This window comes from Artemia franciscana, unplaced genomic scaffold (assembly GCF_032884065.1).
Source record: "Artemia franciscana unplaced genomic scaffold, ASM3288406v1 PGA_scaffold_58, whole genome shotgun sequence".
In the NCBI taxonomy this organism is placed as follows: domain Eukaryota; kingdom Metazoa; phylum Arthropoda; class Branchiopoda; order Anostraca; family Artemiidae; genus Artemia; species Artemia franciscana.
In genome coordinates, this window is record NW_027062698.1 from 335,653 (window position 1) to 353,458 (window position 17,806).

General features: G+C 32.0%; 2 protein-coding genes across 4 annotated transcripts in view; one reads left to right on the forward strand and one right to left on the reverse strand.

Moving 5' to 3' along the window:
• LOC136042038 (circadian locomoter output cycles protein kaput-like) overlaps positions 1 to 11,163 on the reverse strand; it is a 70,465-nt gene extending 59,302 nt beyond the window's left edge. Inside the window, exons 1-3 of one of the 3 annotated variants that reach the window (XM_065726896.1) lie at positions 11,038 to 11,163; positions 4,365 to 4,558; positions 1,433 to 1,524 (exon numbers count right to left, since the gene is read on the reverse strand). In XM_065726896.1, coding sequence (XP_065582968.1) covers positions 1,433 to 1,524; positions 4,365 to 4,558; positions 11,038 to 11,078 — 327 coding nt within the window. In that variant the 5' untranslated portion in view covers positions 11,079 to 11,163. Of the gene's footprint in view, positions 1 to 1,432; positions 1,525 to 4,364; positions 4,559 to 11,011 lie in introns of all 3 variants that reach the window. The other 2 variants (XM_065726898.1, XM_065726897.1) reach the window with 2 other exon arrangements.
• Positions 11,164 to 11,224: 61 nt separating this feature from the next.
• On the forward strand, positions 11,225 to 17,568 carry LOC136042061 (UPAR/Ly6 domain-containing protein rtv-like). Its single transcript, XM_065726927.1, has 3 exons — positions 11,225 to 11,419; positions 13,287 to 13,448; positions 17,273 to 17,568. Exons 1-3 carry the CDS (start codon positions 11,350 to 11,352, stop codon positions 17,470 to 17,472), a joined length of 432 nt encoding a protein of 143 aa, XP_065582999.1. The 5' UTR covers positions 11,225 to 11,349; the 3' UTR covers positions 17,473 to 17,568.
• The last annotated feature ends 238 nt before the right edge of the window (positions 17,569 to 17,806 follow it).

Sequence of the window (17,806 nt, forward strand, 5' to 3'; positions counted from 1 at the left end):
GGGTCATTCTTAAAGAATTGGAACAAAATACGAACTTTAGCGTAAAGAGCGAAATATTGACGAGGGGGCACACCTCCTCATATACGTAATAATTCCTGTTCGCTTAATATAATTCCTGTCGGTTAATATGTTCAGTGGGAAACAGCTGCTGTATTAATAGTACATCCAATTTTGTAAAATACAAACTGTTATGCCGTTCTTAGCTGTGTCACAATATGTTCAATTTTTCTTTACACATCATAAACATGGAGGACACATTCATGCAAATTTCCTTATACTGAAATATTTGGTAATTAACTTCAAAACCTTATACATTTTACAAATTAAAACCAGCATAAAAATCAGATCCTATTCTTAATATATTGTTTTCAAACTTTCATTTTACTTTATATAGTTTTGGCTGTAATTGTCAGGTCTTGCTTTTCACTTAGCATTCGTTACTATGAACGGCTTGATAAAAGTTATTACTAAAGAGTGTGGAAAAAACTATATGAAAAAAGTTCAAGCTCGTTTCAGAGAGCAAAAAAAAAAATACAAAGCCACCTAGCATCGCCTACGGCTAGTAATAAAATCATAATTAAAATTTTAGTTGATCAATTTTATTTGTCTCTTTTCTACAATTGGGACCAATTTATACCATTCGAGAATAAGCGTTATATTTTAATTTTATCTCTTTTTTACTTAATTTTGATAGATTAAAATTAAGTTGAATTCAGGCTTAGTTGCAAGGTTTCTAGTTCTGCTGGGTAACGCTGCACTGTAAGTGGCGCCATCAGTTTTAAATTTCCACAAATCTTACGTTAACCGTCGAAAATTCTCTTCTTTTCAATGTGCTAACTCCTTTGGTAACAACTCACGTAGAATCTTTATTCTAACTACTGATAAAACAAAACATATCTTGATTGGGAACATTAGATACTTAAGTGAAACATACTGAATACCCCAAAGTCGGGTTTATTGAGATGGGTCGTAGGTGTAAGGATAGACGTTATACCTTAGGAATCGACTTGCCACAACCTGGTAACTGTAACATAAGAAGAGAATTTATGCTTAGGAAACGTCATTGTTAGGCTAAAATTACGAATATGCTGCACAAGTTTACATAAACACCCCGAATAAAATCTGAGACAAGCAGAACTTATAATCATTGAAGAAATGAACAACGAACACTGAACACGAAACAAATTAAAATAAACAATAAGGCTAAAATGTACGCTAACATAGATTACGACAAATGAGGGTGATGTTGTCACCCTTTGTACCCCCATTCCCAAAGACTAGATTAACATTTGATACTATGATATCTTTCAATTATATGAGCCTAAGGTATAAACGATTATCTTTATATATTTGATACTATGATATCTACATCTTTTTATAATGAAACACCTTTTCCTTACAAAACAAACATTAAATAATGAGAATCCCCTACCTCTAGAATCAGATGTGTAAATTCTTCATTTGACAAAAATGACGGCTTCCAATCTTCTGGTATTTCTTGGCCCTGTAGTTGTGCACTTATTTCTGTTGAAAAAAAAAACGAACTATGAATCACTATTAAGTCAAGAGCTTAAAATATGACATACTATAAGAATTTAACAATCAAGATCAACTGATCAAAACAATCAAGTGATCTTGCTACCTGAATCCCGGCCAGTGTTTCAGATTAAAAGTAAAACTTTTAATTAAACTCTATTGAATGCTTACATTAGAAAGAACAATAAATTAATATAATAAATATACCTCCATTTGTGTATTAGCATAAAAAAATATTTTCCTCAGTAGATAATAATAAATTTAGCTGCTAATGGGAAGAAACCAGTTCCTACTTATGTAAACAGAATAATAGTTAAATTGGTCTAATTTGGTCAGTTGCATAGTATTCATGGTGTCAGGAAAACTGATTGTCAAAAACGACTCCTTTTTATTTTATAACATGCCAACAAAAATATGTTATATAAAATATAGTGAGCATTAGCTGAATATTCAGTACGGGATTTGACAAAACAAAATTGTTCAGTCTTTAAAAAAGCCCCAGGAAGGCCCTGAACTATTTGCTTATTGGTAGAAAATGATACAATATTGTTTGTGATACTATAGTTGAACTAATCTACACTTTAATTTAGTATTAAGGTAGGGCTGAACAGATTACAAACTTTATCCGTGAAAGAAACCAGACTCATAATGAAATTTTGTGTAAAAAAAAAAATTCTTTCTTATAACTTGGTTTAAAGGATTTCTAAACTGAAAGCCTCTGTCAGTCAGGTTAAAAAGATATCAAAGTGAACCATTTTTATTATTTGTCACAACAAAACTTTAAAACTTTTTCAATGTTGAGCTTCAGACATTCATTTTTTTAGTACAATGTCACCAACAGAGTAGTGAAATTTTTCAACTTTAACTGAAAACATAGGCGAACTGAATATTCGGCGACGTCAAGACCGTCTTTTTATCAAACGACCTGAAAATTATGCCCATGATGCTTAAATTTGACTCCTCTTGAGCAAGGACCTTGTCTCAAATAGAGAAGTGAAATTTTTCAACTTTAACTGAAAATAGAGGCGAACTGAATATTCGATGACGAGAAAACCGCCTTTTTATCAAACAACCTGAAAATACGGCCCGTGATGCATAAATTTGACTCCTCTTGAGCTGGGACCTTGTCTCAAATAGAGAAGTGAAATTTTTCAACTTTAACTGAAAATAGAGGCGAACTGAATATTCGATGACGAGAAAACCGCCTTTTTATCAAACGACCTGAAAATACGGCCCGTGATGCATAAATTTGACTCCTCTTGAGCTAGGACCTTGTCTCCAATAGAGAAGTGAAATTTTTCAACTTTAACTGAAAATAGGGGCGAACTGAATATTCGATGACGAGAAAACCGCCTTTTTATCAAACGACCTGAAAATACAGCCCGTGATGCATAAATTTAACTCCTCTTGAGCTAGGACCTTGTCTCCAATAGAGAAGTGAAATTTTTCAACTTTAACTGAAAATAGAGGGAACTGAATATTCGATGACGAGAAAACCGTCTTTTTATCAAACGACCTGTAAATATGGCCCATGATGCAAACTTTGACTCCTCTTGAGTTAGGACCATAACACTCTATATTCTTGTCAGACGTCAAGAACCTTTTTATACCAAGATTACAATTTGAAGGCCAAAAAGGTGCACGATGGCTATTTCCCTACAGGAAGACAATAAAACTCTGAACTACGAATCAAATAAGCTAGTCCTAACATATTCTGTCCACCTATTCAACTCAATCACTTCTAGATTAAAAACTTGACAGTCTAAATCCTTTCATTTGCTATCTGAAATAAATATTTCCTACATGAACTTGGTATTATACATTTGGAATGATGAATGCTGTAAAAATGACAAAACCATCATAGTCAAAAACTAGTGACTGCTCAAATCCAGAAAAGGCAGTTACAGTATGATGGCACTTGAATGAATTAATATATTTACAGGGTTCTCACGTTTCTATTTACGGTTATGTGGTGATAATTAGTCCTTAACATTTTCCACTTTAATAAGTCCTTTAAGACTAGGCTGACATAAAAGCCATAAAGCCATCATAATCATCAACTAACCCCATCACAGTCGTCATTAGCAAACTTTCCAAAAATTAAAACATGGAATGGTGAAGGACACTCAAGCTCTGATCAAGTAAGAAAGCCTTCCAAAAAAAAGTTTATCATTTGTTTTCAAAAATCATTAATTGCTCAGCCCAAAATTTTATCTTATTGCTGCTATTTTGAAGTTTCCCACAACATAATATAAACTTATGTAATGTAAAACTCTATGCAGACCTTGAGTTTATTCAGCACTGTCTATGTTACTAACAAAATGTACACTATAAGACTACAAAAAATAACATAAACCCCTAAGTTATGCTAGTGTGAAAGTTTTTACAGTATAGTGTGAAAGAACCATAACCCTACAAAAGTTTGATTCCTAAAAAATAAAGTAGCAATTACAAAACATATTGGAGGTTGGACCCTAAGAGGGGACAGAAGCTAGCAGTTTCAAGAATTGATAAAAAGAGAGGAGTTTTGATTATACAGTTTGGTTGGAGAGGAGAAAGAACGAATGAAAAAGAAGGGGAGAAAGAAAGAGAGAGTGGTTTTCCTACACATCAGCTACATAAATCATCTCTGAATAAAATTCTTAAGCAAAAAATAAGAAATAGTAAAAAACCCAAAACACACGTTTTGAAGTATCTAACACCCTGAAGATCTAGACAATGTGGACTTATGTCTGGTGTCATTATTAACTGTATCAACTGAATACAATCCTAAAAATAAGTAACTAGTTTCAAAACCAAATGGAGAAAATAAAGATGGCAGAACTTACGATTGTGGTTCCTAATAAAAGCAATGGCGGTTTTAAGAACAGTGGATTTGTCCATTTTTCGTTTCCCTGAGCAGACCATTGTGCAGAGCTCTCCTATTAAGATATTAAATTGATCCCTTCTTTTCTTTTCAGACAGGTTACGGCTTTTCCTCTTTACAACTCCTTTCTCATCCATTGGATCCTCCTCACTATCACTGAAACAAATTAAAACTTTAAACCATGTAAAAAAAAAAAGGATTGTCCAAAAAACCGTCCATTTCAAACATGCTTTTTAGTTTCTTTTATTTTTGCTTCAGCTTTCATAAAACCTTTCTAAAAGACATCTACCATGGAAAGAAAATAATATGTTGAATGTCACTATGCATTTTAGTGATATTGCAGAGGTGTAACCTCTTGCAGGGAGGAATGAGAAAAATCAGAGGCTCTCTTCACCAAGTAAAATGAAATATATATATTGAAGCAAAAAGGAGGAAGTCCTGTTTTCAACCTCAATTTGACTGAAAAAAAGGAGTTTTGGTAAATTAGTCAAATAATTTTTGGTCATGGACAGAGGTAAAACATTTTATCAAAAAACACATCCTAACCTCTATATAAAAAAAAGATAAATATTAGACATCAGAGGCAATGCTCTAGCACTGCCTATAGCAAAGAGCTCCAAGGCTTAGATGTATTCTTATTATCTATTATTTTTCCCCAGATCCACTTCATATGGAGGGGGTGGTAATATAAACTTCAGAGGGGACTCATTCAATTGAAAATTGAAAAACCTTTTTAAAGGTTTAAAAAAGGTTTTAAATGTTTTTTTAAAGGTTTAAAAAAAGGCGTCCATTTTAAAAGTCAAAAATGATCAGAGGGCAAACAGCCCCCTCCCAAGCCCTTTTCCCTGAAGATATACAATCATAATTTTAAGAAAGTTGTTTTATTTAGGATAGTCAAAACGGCAAACAACAACGCCTCCAGCAATAACATAACCCCCACAGCTGCTAAAAAAGGTACTGTATGTTTGATTCTGGGAATTAGAGATTCTTGGGGGAACAGAAATTATGAGCAAACTGAAACTAAATTAAATATTATATCAAGCATGAAGATAGCACATACTAATATAGATGAATACATAAATATTACTATAAATGAAAACTAATGGAAGATTTGAGTGAAAGTTTAAACAAACAAAAATTACAGAAGTTTGGCAACTGCCCCCTTTCCCTTCCCCCTAACTGCAAAGGTTCTGAAGTCTATTTTTTCACTGAGCTTTATGAAAAATAAAATCTATTAAAAATATTTTGTATTTATAACATTGAAAAATAAAAAGCAATTACAGTGAAATAAAATTTTGAATTGCTGAGATTTCCAAGAATTAATATTATTATAAACTAAATATTCAGTTAAGTTTCATCAATTCATTCCAGTTATCTTCATCATTATAGTGATTTATTTATATTTGTTATCTAAGTTTTGAAAATCTATATCCCACTGTTCATAATCCATATAGTTTTAAATAAAATGCAAATTGCACAAAAGACATTAGAGCTTTTAATGTTAGGCAAGGGGAAATGATGACAGTAGCCAAACTATTGTTTGGAGTAATTTTGTTTGTTTTTAGACTTAAATATCCAATTTAATTTTTACTTGTTTTAAGATTTACTTTATTCATTTATATCAATGTCTTTTATCTTTATATTTGATATAATCATTTATTTTAATTTCTGTTCCTTTTGGGTCTCATTTATTCTTTAATCGAAACTAATAAAAAAAAACAGAAAAAGAAGTTTTTTCAAAGAAAAGTAAAGAGCTCTGTTAAACATAAGGCCAGCAGAAATCAATTCTAATAAAAATTCAAACACAAAATGACCAGAAATTACAATCAAAGAGTAAATGAAACCCAAAACAAGCAGGAATTAAAAAAAACTATCATAGGAAACATAGGGATAAAAAGCACCAATACAGATGAATAAGCAAATCTTAAAACAAAAAAAAATAAATTGAAATTGAAGTCAAACAAAAAGAAGATCCAAAAAAAAGTTTTTAAAAGAAAAAATTAACCATAATAGAATCTAGCCCAGCAGAAATAAATTCCTATAATAATTCAAATGAATAAGCAAACCTTAAAACCAAAAAATTAAATTAAACATCGAAGTCAAACAAAAAAGATAAAAAAAAAGAGTTTTTAAAAGAAAACTAAAGAGCCATATTAAACTTAAGAACAGCAAAACTAAATTTCAATAAAAATTCAAACTCAAAATGACCAGAAATTACTATCAAAGAATAACCTATAAACGGAAAAATAAAATTGAATGTTCAAGTTAAATAAACGAGTTTTTAAAAGAAAAGTAAAGAGCCATATTAAACTCGAGGCCAACAGAAATAAAAACTTATTAAAACCAAAACTCAGACCAAAAATTTTTATTAAAGAACAATTGAAACAAAAAAAAAACAAAAATTAAAATAAACAACCATGTAAACTTAGATATAGCTGGTACTAATATAGACAAATAAATAAAGTCTAACTTAAAGCAAATAAAAATTACTAGAAGCAGGAGATTAGCTACTGTACTTTTCCCTTTCCCTAACTGTAAAAGCCTAAAGCTTTTTGCATCATTTGCACTTTATTGAAAACTATATGTATCTTGGACACTATAATTTTGTTTTTGCTTTAGGCACTTCCAGATAAGCTGGGACAATGAAACTTGGCAGGCGTATCAGGGACAAGACCAGATTAAATTAGAAATAGTTGTTTCCCCAATTCAACCATCTGGGAGTAATTTGGAAAAATTAGAAAATATGAGGTATTTTTAACATACAAACAGGTGATTAGATCTTAATGAAATCTGATATTTAGAAGGATCTTGTGCTTTGGAGCTCTTATTTTAAATCCCGGTGACATTGGGGGGAGTTGGAGGGGGAAACCAGAAATCTTGGAAAATGTGAAAATTGAGGTATCTTACAAAGGGGTGATCAGATCTTAATGAAACTTGATACATAGAAAGATCTTATGTCTCAGATGCTCCATTTTCAATTCGAATCGGATCTGGGGACATAGGGGGTTGGAGGGGGGGGGATATAGAAATCTTGGAAACCAGTAATCTTGGAAAACACTTAGAGTGGAGAGATCAGGATGAAACTTAATGGGAAGAATGAGAAAAAGTGCTGGATATGTGATTGACATAACTGGAACAGATCTGTTCTCTTTGGGGGAGTTGGAGGGGGAAGTGTTAATTCAGAAAAATTGAGGTATTTTTAACTTAAGATTAAGTGACTGGACCTTAATGAAATTTTATATTTAGAAGGACATCATGTCTCAGAGTCTTATTTTATCCTAACCAAATCTGGTGATACTGGGGGAGTTTAAGGGGGAAATGGGAAATCTTGGAAAATACTTAGAGTGGAGAAATCAGGATGAAACTTGGTCAGAGGAATAAGCACAAGCCCTAGATACATGATGGAAATAACCAGACTGAATCCACTCTCTTTGGGAGAGTTGGGGGGGGTGTTAATTCAGAAAAATTGAGGTATTTTTAACTTAAGAATCAGTGACTGGACCTTATGAAATTTTATATTTAGAAGTAACTAATGTCTCAGAGCTCTTATTTTAAATCCTGACCAGATCTGGCAACACTGGGGACAGTTGGAGGGGGAAACCAGAAATCTTGGAAAATCCGTGAAGTGGAGAGATGAGGGTGAAACTTGGTGGGTAGAATATAGAAAATGTCATAGATACATGATTGATGCAACCAGACTGGATCCACTCTTTTTGGGGAAGTTAGGAAGGACCAGTGCCTTGGCAAGTTTGGTGCTTCTGGACATTCTAGGATGATGAAAATTAGTAGGCATGTCAAGGACCTGCACAAATTGAATTGATAAAGTCATTTTCCCTAATTTAACCATTTGGGGGGGCTGAAGGGAGAGGAAAAATTAGAAAAATGAGGTATTTTTAACTTATGAGTGGGTGATTGGATCTTAATGAATTTTGATATTTAGAAGGACCTTGTGTCTCAGAGCTCTTATTTTAAATCCCAACTGATATTAAGCCTCTAATTTTCCTTTTAAATCAATCTATTGATTCTAAGAATTTTGCTAGAGCTCATGCCATATGATCTCTTGGCTGTTGTTCAAAACATCAAGAAAACAACAAATATAAAATCATCATAATAATCAAGATGACTGAAAAATGAAAATAAACTGAATATTTGATATATAATGATACTAATTCTTTAAAACTAGCAATTCCAAATCTTATTTCACTGCCGTTTTTTTTTTTATTTAAAAAATAAAAGACAATATTTGTAATATTCTGCATTTTCAGTAAAGTACAAATGATAAAGCAGAATTTATTTCTGCTGTCAGAAATTTAATATTGCTCTTTACTTTTCTTTAAAAAATTTATTTTTGGAAAGTTGTTTTCCTCAACTGCCTCAAAAAGGAACCTAGAACTTATGATTTCTAATCAAATGAGCCTCCTCCAAGTTTTTATGACCATCCCTTCCATAAAAACCTTATATGTTAGCAAAGGGCAACTTTCATAACTTACAGCCCTTGCTCTGGGGGCTGTGGTAGATTTTGTTGATTTAGTTGAATCATAAATTAACCTTTTCTTTTTTTTACTCTATTATGCTTTCAGCAGAGTGAAAGTTACAACTTAAGTATAAAGTGAGTGCAATTTTCTGCCAAATATCTGCCTTTGTTTATTTACAATACATAAGTTACAGACTGCATAAGAAGGTATTTAAAAGAATACAAAAATATGAGGAAAGATCACCCTTGAAATTATTTGATATATTAAACAGAATGTATATGTTTAATGATATATTAAACAGAATTTTGAGTGCTATGACATTTTGGCCAAATAAAAGTGGTTTATATGGTTTATATAGCTTATATAGTTTATATACTTATAAATATATATATATATATATATATATATATATATATATATATATATATATATATATATATATATATATATATATATATATGTATATATACTTGTATATATAGTTATATACTTTTACATAGTTTATATACTAACATATAAGCTACTTTATTATCATTACTAAAATTTCATATACTTTGTCATGCAGTTCATTTTCATATTAAGACTCAAGAGGAGTCCTAGAGCTTAAAATTCTTTTGAATAAGCCTTCCTTGTATTTTCTGTGAACGTTTGTTGAAATCCCTGCAATGGTTTTCTTGAAAATTTACATTTAATAGCACAATTTCACCAAGGTGCACCCTTTATTTGGGGTTATCTCCCTCCCTAAAACTTTGCAGTCCTATGAATGCTAATACACTATGAAAAGCATTTCTAAATACTCTAAGTTTTTTTTTATATGTGTAAGCAGTAACAAAATTAGATTTTTATGGTGGATAGACTTTTCAAAATTGTTTCTTTAAATTTATGAAACTTAAATTTATAATTAAAACTGACAAAGGTTGTACTTTACTAACAGTCTTAAGCAGCTAGTCAATATTAGCTTCAAATAGACTGGCTTTGAAATCAGTAATTTAATTTCACCTCACTTATATGCTATCCATGTATTAATATTGGTCCTGTTTTTTGCTGAATTTTTATCATTTTATTTGCCCTAAAATGCTGGTGATAGTAAATTATATTTTTTTTATCTTTATTAAAAAGTTTTGTGTCAAGTTTATTAAGTAAATAAAGGTGAAATTTTCATGGAATGTTGAGGTGGGTTCTGAACAAAAAAAAAATTGTTAAGGGGACCTAACTGAAATTTTGAAAGAGATAATCTACAATTAGCTTGTGAATTTTGCCAAGCTTTGCCTTGAGGGGGAGCTTATTAAGAATTAGAGGTAAATTTATGGTTGACACCATAATTTAGCTAGGATAAAAATCATTACATCACTTGGTGGATTAGGTAGACTATGCTATTTCAAAATTTAATAATCACTTCAGGGGAAATTAGATATTAAGCCCTTAAAGGGCTAAAAGGAATCAAAAGTCTGTTGTAACAAAAAGATTAAAAAATTGTTTCAAGAATATCTAGCTAGTGAAAAATATGATCATTTGTAGCTGATTCAGGTGTGGTAATTATATTTTCACTAATGTTAGCCTAATAATAAATCCTGGTAAGAAAACAAATATGCACAAAATTTAAAAAGAGCCAGAAACCCTTCAAAATTACATCATTTTTCTACTGTGATATCATTTATAAGGGTTTTTGGGCTTTTTTAAAGATTCTAGCCAATTTGGTTTCAAAAAAACATTTTATTATTAGGACTAGGGAAAATGATAATCACCATTCTTGAATCAGCTATAAATTTTTATCCATAGTAGCCTACCATTTTTTATCCCTAGGATTTTTCTCCTCCCAGAAGGAATTATAATTCCTTCTGGGAAGGACTAATCCCAGAAGGATTAGCCTTTGACAGAGCCTAAACCAGCATCAAGTGATGTAGGCTATTCCCTTTCAGCCTAAATAAATTATGTTGTCTACTACAACTTTAGCCTGATAAATTAAACAATTCCAAGAAAAATCCTGGTGAAAAAGTTTAGGCATGACTTTAAGATATCTTGATTCATTACAACATCCCAATAAAACTGTACTAGGTGGCCATGACCTAGATATCATCCAGTTTTTACACTAGGCTGGCCTATGCATACACAAAAAAGTACCAACTAGCCTGACCTTGCAATTCAATAGAAATAACTAACTTTTCTTTCTTCATTGATCTAGAATCTTTACAATCGGACATGGAGGAGACGGGTATTATAAAACCAATGTTGGATTATTTGATTTTTCTGGTATTTTTTATTTGTTGATGATTATGAAGAAAAGACATCTATTTTAAATAGATAAAAAGGTAATAGATGGTACCCTAATCAATATTTCGGATTTTCCCTTTGGGTATATAACAACTCCAGAAGTTTAACCCAGATTTAATTAATAAACAGACAGAGCTGATTCCATACCCGGATGCAGTGGATATTGAATGTTCTGTTAATATTTAGTCAAATTTGTTATTAATGAAAACAAAACATTTCGGCTCGGCTTTTCTGCTAGTTCTTTTTATTTTACAAGGTGACAAGTCGGAAGGTAAGCATTTTCATTACCCTTGTAATAATCTAAGGAGAAGCAGAAAGATTTAGATGTAATAATAAAAGCTTTGTGGTTTCAGGGGACTAACGCCTTGAACTTATAAAAAGATAATAGGTGCCCTTACAAAAAAGAAGACAGACTGGGTGTTTGAAAAGCAAGACAGCTTTCACTTTTAGTTTTCTTTGGCTTTCACTTTCTTTAAATTAACTCTATTGTCACCCGAGTTTAAAAACATTTTGAAGGAAAATTTTAAAATAAGTAAACTGCAACATTAAAAACCAAGACAAGCTGAAATAAACTAGTGTTATAAGACAAGCTTTAAGTAATTATAGCTTAAATTACGGTAAACTTGCCGTGGTTGACCACATCTAAAGGAAAAATTCAAATAAAAGTGGGCCTAATGTGATTAGAGCATACTGAGTTCTAGATAAATGTTTCGTTTCTTTCAAAGTCCGTATTAATGCATATAGCAAGATTCTGATGATTCCGTATTGTTTCTTTGTCATTATTAGAGAAGCGCATCCAAATTTTAGGTTTCTAAAATCCCCCTCCAACGATACTAAAAATGCGTAAAGTGAGCTTACGTACTGGTAACATTTCCTATAGAGCGAAGCGTATTAGTCCGTGAGCATCGCGGGCAGCGGTGTGAGGTGTATTCTATATTTATTCAACGAAGAGTGATAAAACTAAAAAAAAAAAACCTCAAACGAGGTTTATTAAATAAATATAGCATACAGACATCGCCCTGCTGCCCACGAAGCTCATGGACTAGTACGCTTCGATCTATAGGTAATGTTACCTGTAAGCAAGCCCACTTTACGAATTTTTAGTTTGCCCCATGGGGGAGGAGGGTCAACCAGAAATGGATGCACCTCTAGAATTAGCATTTCTAAGTACTCTAAACTGGAACAAAACTAAACATTTACCAAGTTCTATTACAAGCGGAAGCTGATAATCCTCAATTCTAAGCTTAAAATTAAAAAAACAAGATTCCTTCTTTTTTTAACTGTGCTTTCTTTGAATAAAATCTTTCAAGTCTCAATAAAAAAAAATGTTGGTGAAGAAATAATGTAATGTTATTTTACTACAGGATGTGGGCGCAATTTGCTATTGGACATGAAGGAAATTGCCTCCTGGACCCCAGTTTAACCCCACCCCACCTCCAGATGAAGTTTAGTGTCCTCAAAATCTTGTTAAAACAAAGGCCTAAATAATTTAAGCACCCACAGAAACAGATCAGTTTTCTTTTGTATGTATTCTTTGCCTGTATGGTACTAGGCTATATGGCTGATTTTCATTTTTTATTTAGTCATTTCATTTGACTTGAGAAAATAAACCCCGACTTTGCCCCCGCATACCCCAGGATTTTGACAAGATTATAGATTACCCCCCCCCCCCTGGATGTGACTGTCTACTGTCTGAAAATCTTAGTAAATATGCTTTACCACTTTAGTAAACTTTGATTACTTTATGAAAAAACATATTTTTGCAAATAAATTACGCCAAGTTTGCCACACAGAACTAGGAAAGCCATTTTTCTTTTCCAGCTAATAGAATTCTGGTGGATTTGCATAACTTATAGGTTGTGGGAGGATCCAACAAATAGCAAGAAAACAGACAAATTTCATGATAATTAAACAAGAAAATTGATAAATTGTAAGAAGCAAAATAAAAATCTTATTGGGTAAACTCAAAAAAAAAAATTGTTTAAATTCCAAAGCATAAACACTACTTGAAGGACTTAAACTGGCAAAACTTTTGAATTATGCTCTGTTCTTGTCATTTATTTATATTTTTTTTTATTTAATAATTTGGAAAAGAAATTTTGATTACAAACAATGGAAACGTTGCCTTTCGATTATAGCTGCTGTTAAAAGATGCTATCAATGCCGGTCAAGAGGTCCGTTAGGTGATTGTAAAGACCCATTCAGCCCTGACAAGAGTCCAGATGGATCAACTCAAACCATCCCCTGTGCATCCGGATGGTGCGCTAAAATTATCGAAGGACAGAACTTCAAAAGTGATGGTAAGTCCCTAGCAAAATATGTTTAGCTCCGGGTTTCAATTTGGTGTTTTACGGACAAAACACAAAATGAATCAGTCAATCGTAAACCTGTTGTGCTGGATTGATAAAATTATCTCATATCTTCAATGGTTGATTAGCTTTCTGTTATGTCTGTAAACCACCAAGTGGAAATATGGTATAAGACTAATAATGATTCTGAACAAATATGAAGGTAAAAACGGCCTGAAAGCAGGGTAGTAGGCATACTTCTGGAAATAAACCTTTAGTTTTTGAAGTGAGAGGGGTACATTTCTAAAAATAATGAAATGCCCCTTTTAAGGAGTAGGTGCCCTTCTAGGTTTTTTTTGGTTGTAGATAACCAAAAAAGGGTACTTGTATGATATACCACCTACCACTCAAGAAATGAAGTTAGGTTAATCCTAATAAAATATACCTAAATATGATAAAAATATAATACTTAAGAAAAAAATTGTGCTACATATTTGCACATTTGGGGGGGGGGTAAAGTACAGCGGGTTTGCATGCAAAATGTGTAACCTACTGTTTTTCTGATATTATGAAGTAAGAATTGTTTTCTGACTTCACACTTTCCAAATACTCCTCCCCCTCCCCCCTAATGTGCAAATATATAACCCAAAATATATATTTCCCATCTATTCTGTCATTTCCCCTTGTCTTTTCACACGCTAAGTTGAAAGAAATAAGCGAAAGAGTCCAGTTTACAGTGCTTCCATAAGTAAACAACTTGAGTGGTACGAGGTAAATCATACAAGTACTGAAAAAGAAAAGGAAAATGGCTTAAAACCTGTAAACTGTCACCATATCTTAAAAAATCACTTACTGCATTTTCTGAATTTTATTTTCCAGACGGTGTATAATCAGCATAATTATATTGAGCATATTCCTCTCTTACAGAAGGTATTGTGTTAGTATGTTTGGGATGCGAGTAAATGGAAGTGGGTAATATTAGCTGTTGTCAACAGTTGAAGACAAAGGACTAACTGCAAGAGTGGTGGATTACTGATGTTTAGGAACATGAAGCCCATAACATATCTTAAATTTATTCTTGAGTATTTTCTTTGAGTATATATCCCAATTTCCCTCTTTTGTGACCCTGCTAAACTTGTAAAAGCAATTTTTGTTCATAAATTACCACGATTTACGTCTTTTCACCCTTCCTTGCACTTTGAGGAGTTTAGCAGCAAGCAGGGGTGCATCCACAGTAGTTTTGTTTGAGGGGGGAGGCGAGAAGTGGGGCTATTGAAGTAGGTGCTATCCAAGCAGTAGTGAAGAAAAGTAACTATTTAATAAACACGTTATTTGGTGAATTTAAAAACAATACACAATATATTCTAAACAATAAAAACACATTAAACAATCATAAATACAAGTGCTGCTGCTTGGCTTGGACTAAAAATGTCAGCCATGAGCTGCTACAGATGACAGTAGTATAGTGTAAACAAGCTTTCGGGTAGGTATAGCTAAATACAGATTCACCACTAATGCTGCCGTATATACCCCCCTCCACTTTCCCCAACCCCAACGCCCAGCACAGGATGCTCAGTCGCATAGTCAAAACAAACTCTCTTCTAATAGCTCTGGGTATCGCGATATTCATTTCCTCGTAATTCTAAATAGATTTTGACTCTGTGAGATTTAATTTGTTGTACAAAAATTTTAATATACGGGATTTATTGATATATCATTTATGATTTCTTGTTAAATTTATTTATATGTAGATTAGCCAATTTATATTAATAAGTAGCATTGATTTCGGCAGGCCGAATAAAGCCTAAACAAATATCATAGGCAGTGCAATAGCGCTGTCTAAGTAAAGATACAGAATAAGTCAAAGTATTACCAAAGTTGTGTAATATTATATAGTGACATACATTTATATACTGGCCATATTTCAAATTTGAAAAAAAAAATGAAGTTAAAATTATTATGCTGGGCATTGTTTGACAAAGAATATCCACGAAATCTTGACATCATTGTGGCAGAAACATTAAATTAATTAAAAATTGCTAAGAATCCCAATTGGAAGGGAAAATTCACTCCTGTAGTTTGAAAATTACCTTTCCCTTTGTATCTTTCTTAAAAAAAAAGAATTTTATAAAAATTACGCAAAAGTTTTTCTTTCGTAAATGAATTTGTGGGAAAAATATATATATTTTGTTTGAATTCACTTTATTGTATTCTCAGCATACATTTCGCACAGCATGCTGGCGCAGGGGTGAATATCCCACAGGTAGTGCTGGCGTCGTGTGAAATGCGACTAACTTCAGTCATTATTCTTAGCACATTTATTTCAAATCGTTTTTTTTTTGGAGTTGGTTAAAAGAAATATTTATAAAAACGAACATAGTGAAAAATCAGAATAGTATTGTGCATAGAGGCAGTCCTGCATTTGTTGGTTAGTATGTGAATCGTTGTTGTTGGTTGTAAAGAATACGACGTTATCAGCGCTTATTAGGCATTTCAATGACAAATAAGAGAATCGGGGCTTCAATTATATACTAAAAATAAAATTGAAAAGGTTAAATGGTTCCTGGAGCTGATCCCCCTCCCCCCAAGTTTTCAAAGGTAGTATATCTGGAAAAATGTTAATGTGGAACATATTATGAAGTGTAATGGACCCCTATTTATCTCGTTTTCCTTATGTTAATGAAATAAATAAAAAACAAGTTTTTTAACTGAAAGGAAGGAGCGACATTAAAACTTAAAACGAATAGAAATTACTTTGTATATGAAAGGGGCTGTCCCCTCCTCAACGTCTCGCTCTTTACGCTAAAGATTTTTATTGTTTTAAAAAGTAGAACTGTTACAAAGAGTAAAATTTTAGCGTAAGGAGCAGGGCGTTGAGAAGAGGACAGTCTCTTTTATTTACGAAATAATTTCTGTTCGTTTTAAGTTTTAATGTCACTCCATACTTTCGGTTAAAAAAAAACATGTTTTTTTTATTTAATTTCTGAACATATTTGAAATAATGCAGGTGTATATGGAGCGACATCATCGTATATGATATCTCATCGTATATGAATAATTAAAACGAAATTTGCTTATTAATTTTTGCTTTTTTGGCTAAATGGCTTTCTCAAAGTTTTGATCCAATGATTTTGAGAGAAGGGAGGGGGGAGCTAGTTGCCCTCCAATTTTTTTGGTTACATAAAAAGGCCATTATGACTTTAATTCTATTTGCGGAAGTTTTTGTTTGTAATATTATTTTAATTTTTACACTAATGTTTTTTTTATTTTTAATATTAACTCTTATTTAATATTATTTATAAACTTATTAGTAAACAGTTCGTTACCACGAACTGTTTGAAAACGAGCATGGATTAATTAAAAAAAAATACCTCCTTAAAGTAAAGAGCAAATTTGACACTTAAAACGAGAATCAGTTTTAAAGCTATTTAATACATTATAGTGTTTCCCATTAAGGGGCCCTTTCACCCTACCCCAGAAAATCAGAGACAGCTTTTCTAGGGTCATCAGTGTCACTAAGAAAGTTTTGACGAACTAGAAAATATTCTAGTTACAGATTGGGCCACAGTCAGATTGCGAATACAAGACTGAATATTTATATACAATCTTCATATTGCAGTAAAATACAACAATTAGTTTCTCTGATCAGATGCTGGAAACTCGGCAGGCAGAGAGGTAATGCTCCAAATTTGTGGTTTTCATTAAACCAAAGATGCTTTTTGTTTTACTTTCGTAGTCAAGAGGTTTAGCCCCCCTCGCCATTCTGACTGCGTTCGTGTTGTTTTAATTAAATTCTTTAGGAGTTTCAACAAATCCTATAATTTTCTCTCTTTTAGATTATGGAACTGCTGTTGAACGAATATGCCTAGTTTCTGCACCAAGTGATCATCAGGAACGCTGCACTGAAGCGATTCGCAAAGATAAAAAGCTAACACTCTGCTCATGTACAGGAGATTTATGTAACACTTCAACCCGCTTAAATTTTAATGTTTTTATCCTAAGTTTTTTAATCATAAGTGGTATGGTAGTCTACTAAGTTTAATTAAAAATAGTACGTTTTCGTGTCTGGTAAATATATATATATATATATATATATATATATATATATATATATATATATATATATATATATATATATATATATATATATATATATATATATATATATATACACATATATATTTTTGAATAAATTTATTATTGCGTAATTTTTTATGTAAAACTATCAGACTTAAAATTAGTCATAGCATTTATAACATTTTTAACTTAGATTATAGAATGGTGGTATAGAGATTTCTGAGTTTATGGCGAGATCTTTAACTAAAAATCCAATTCTGGAAAAACAGGTAACCTTTCTTAGAAAAACAACT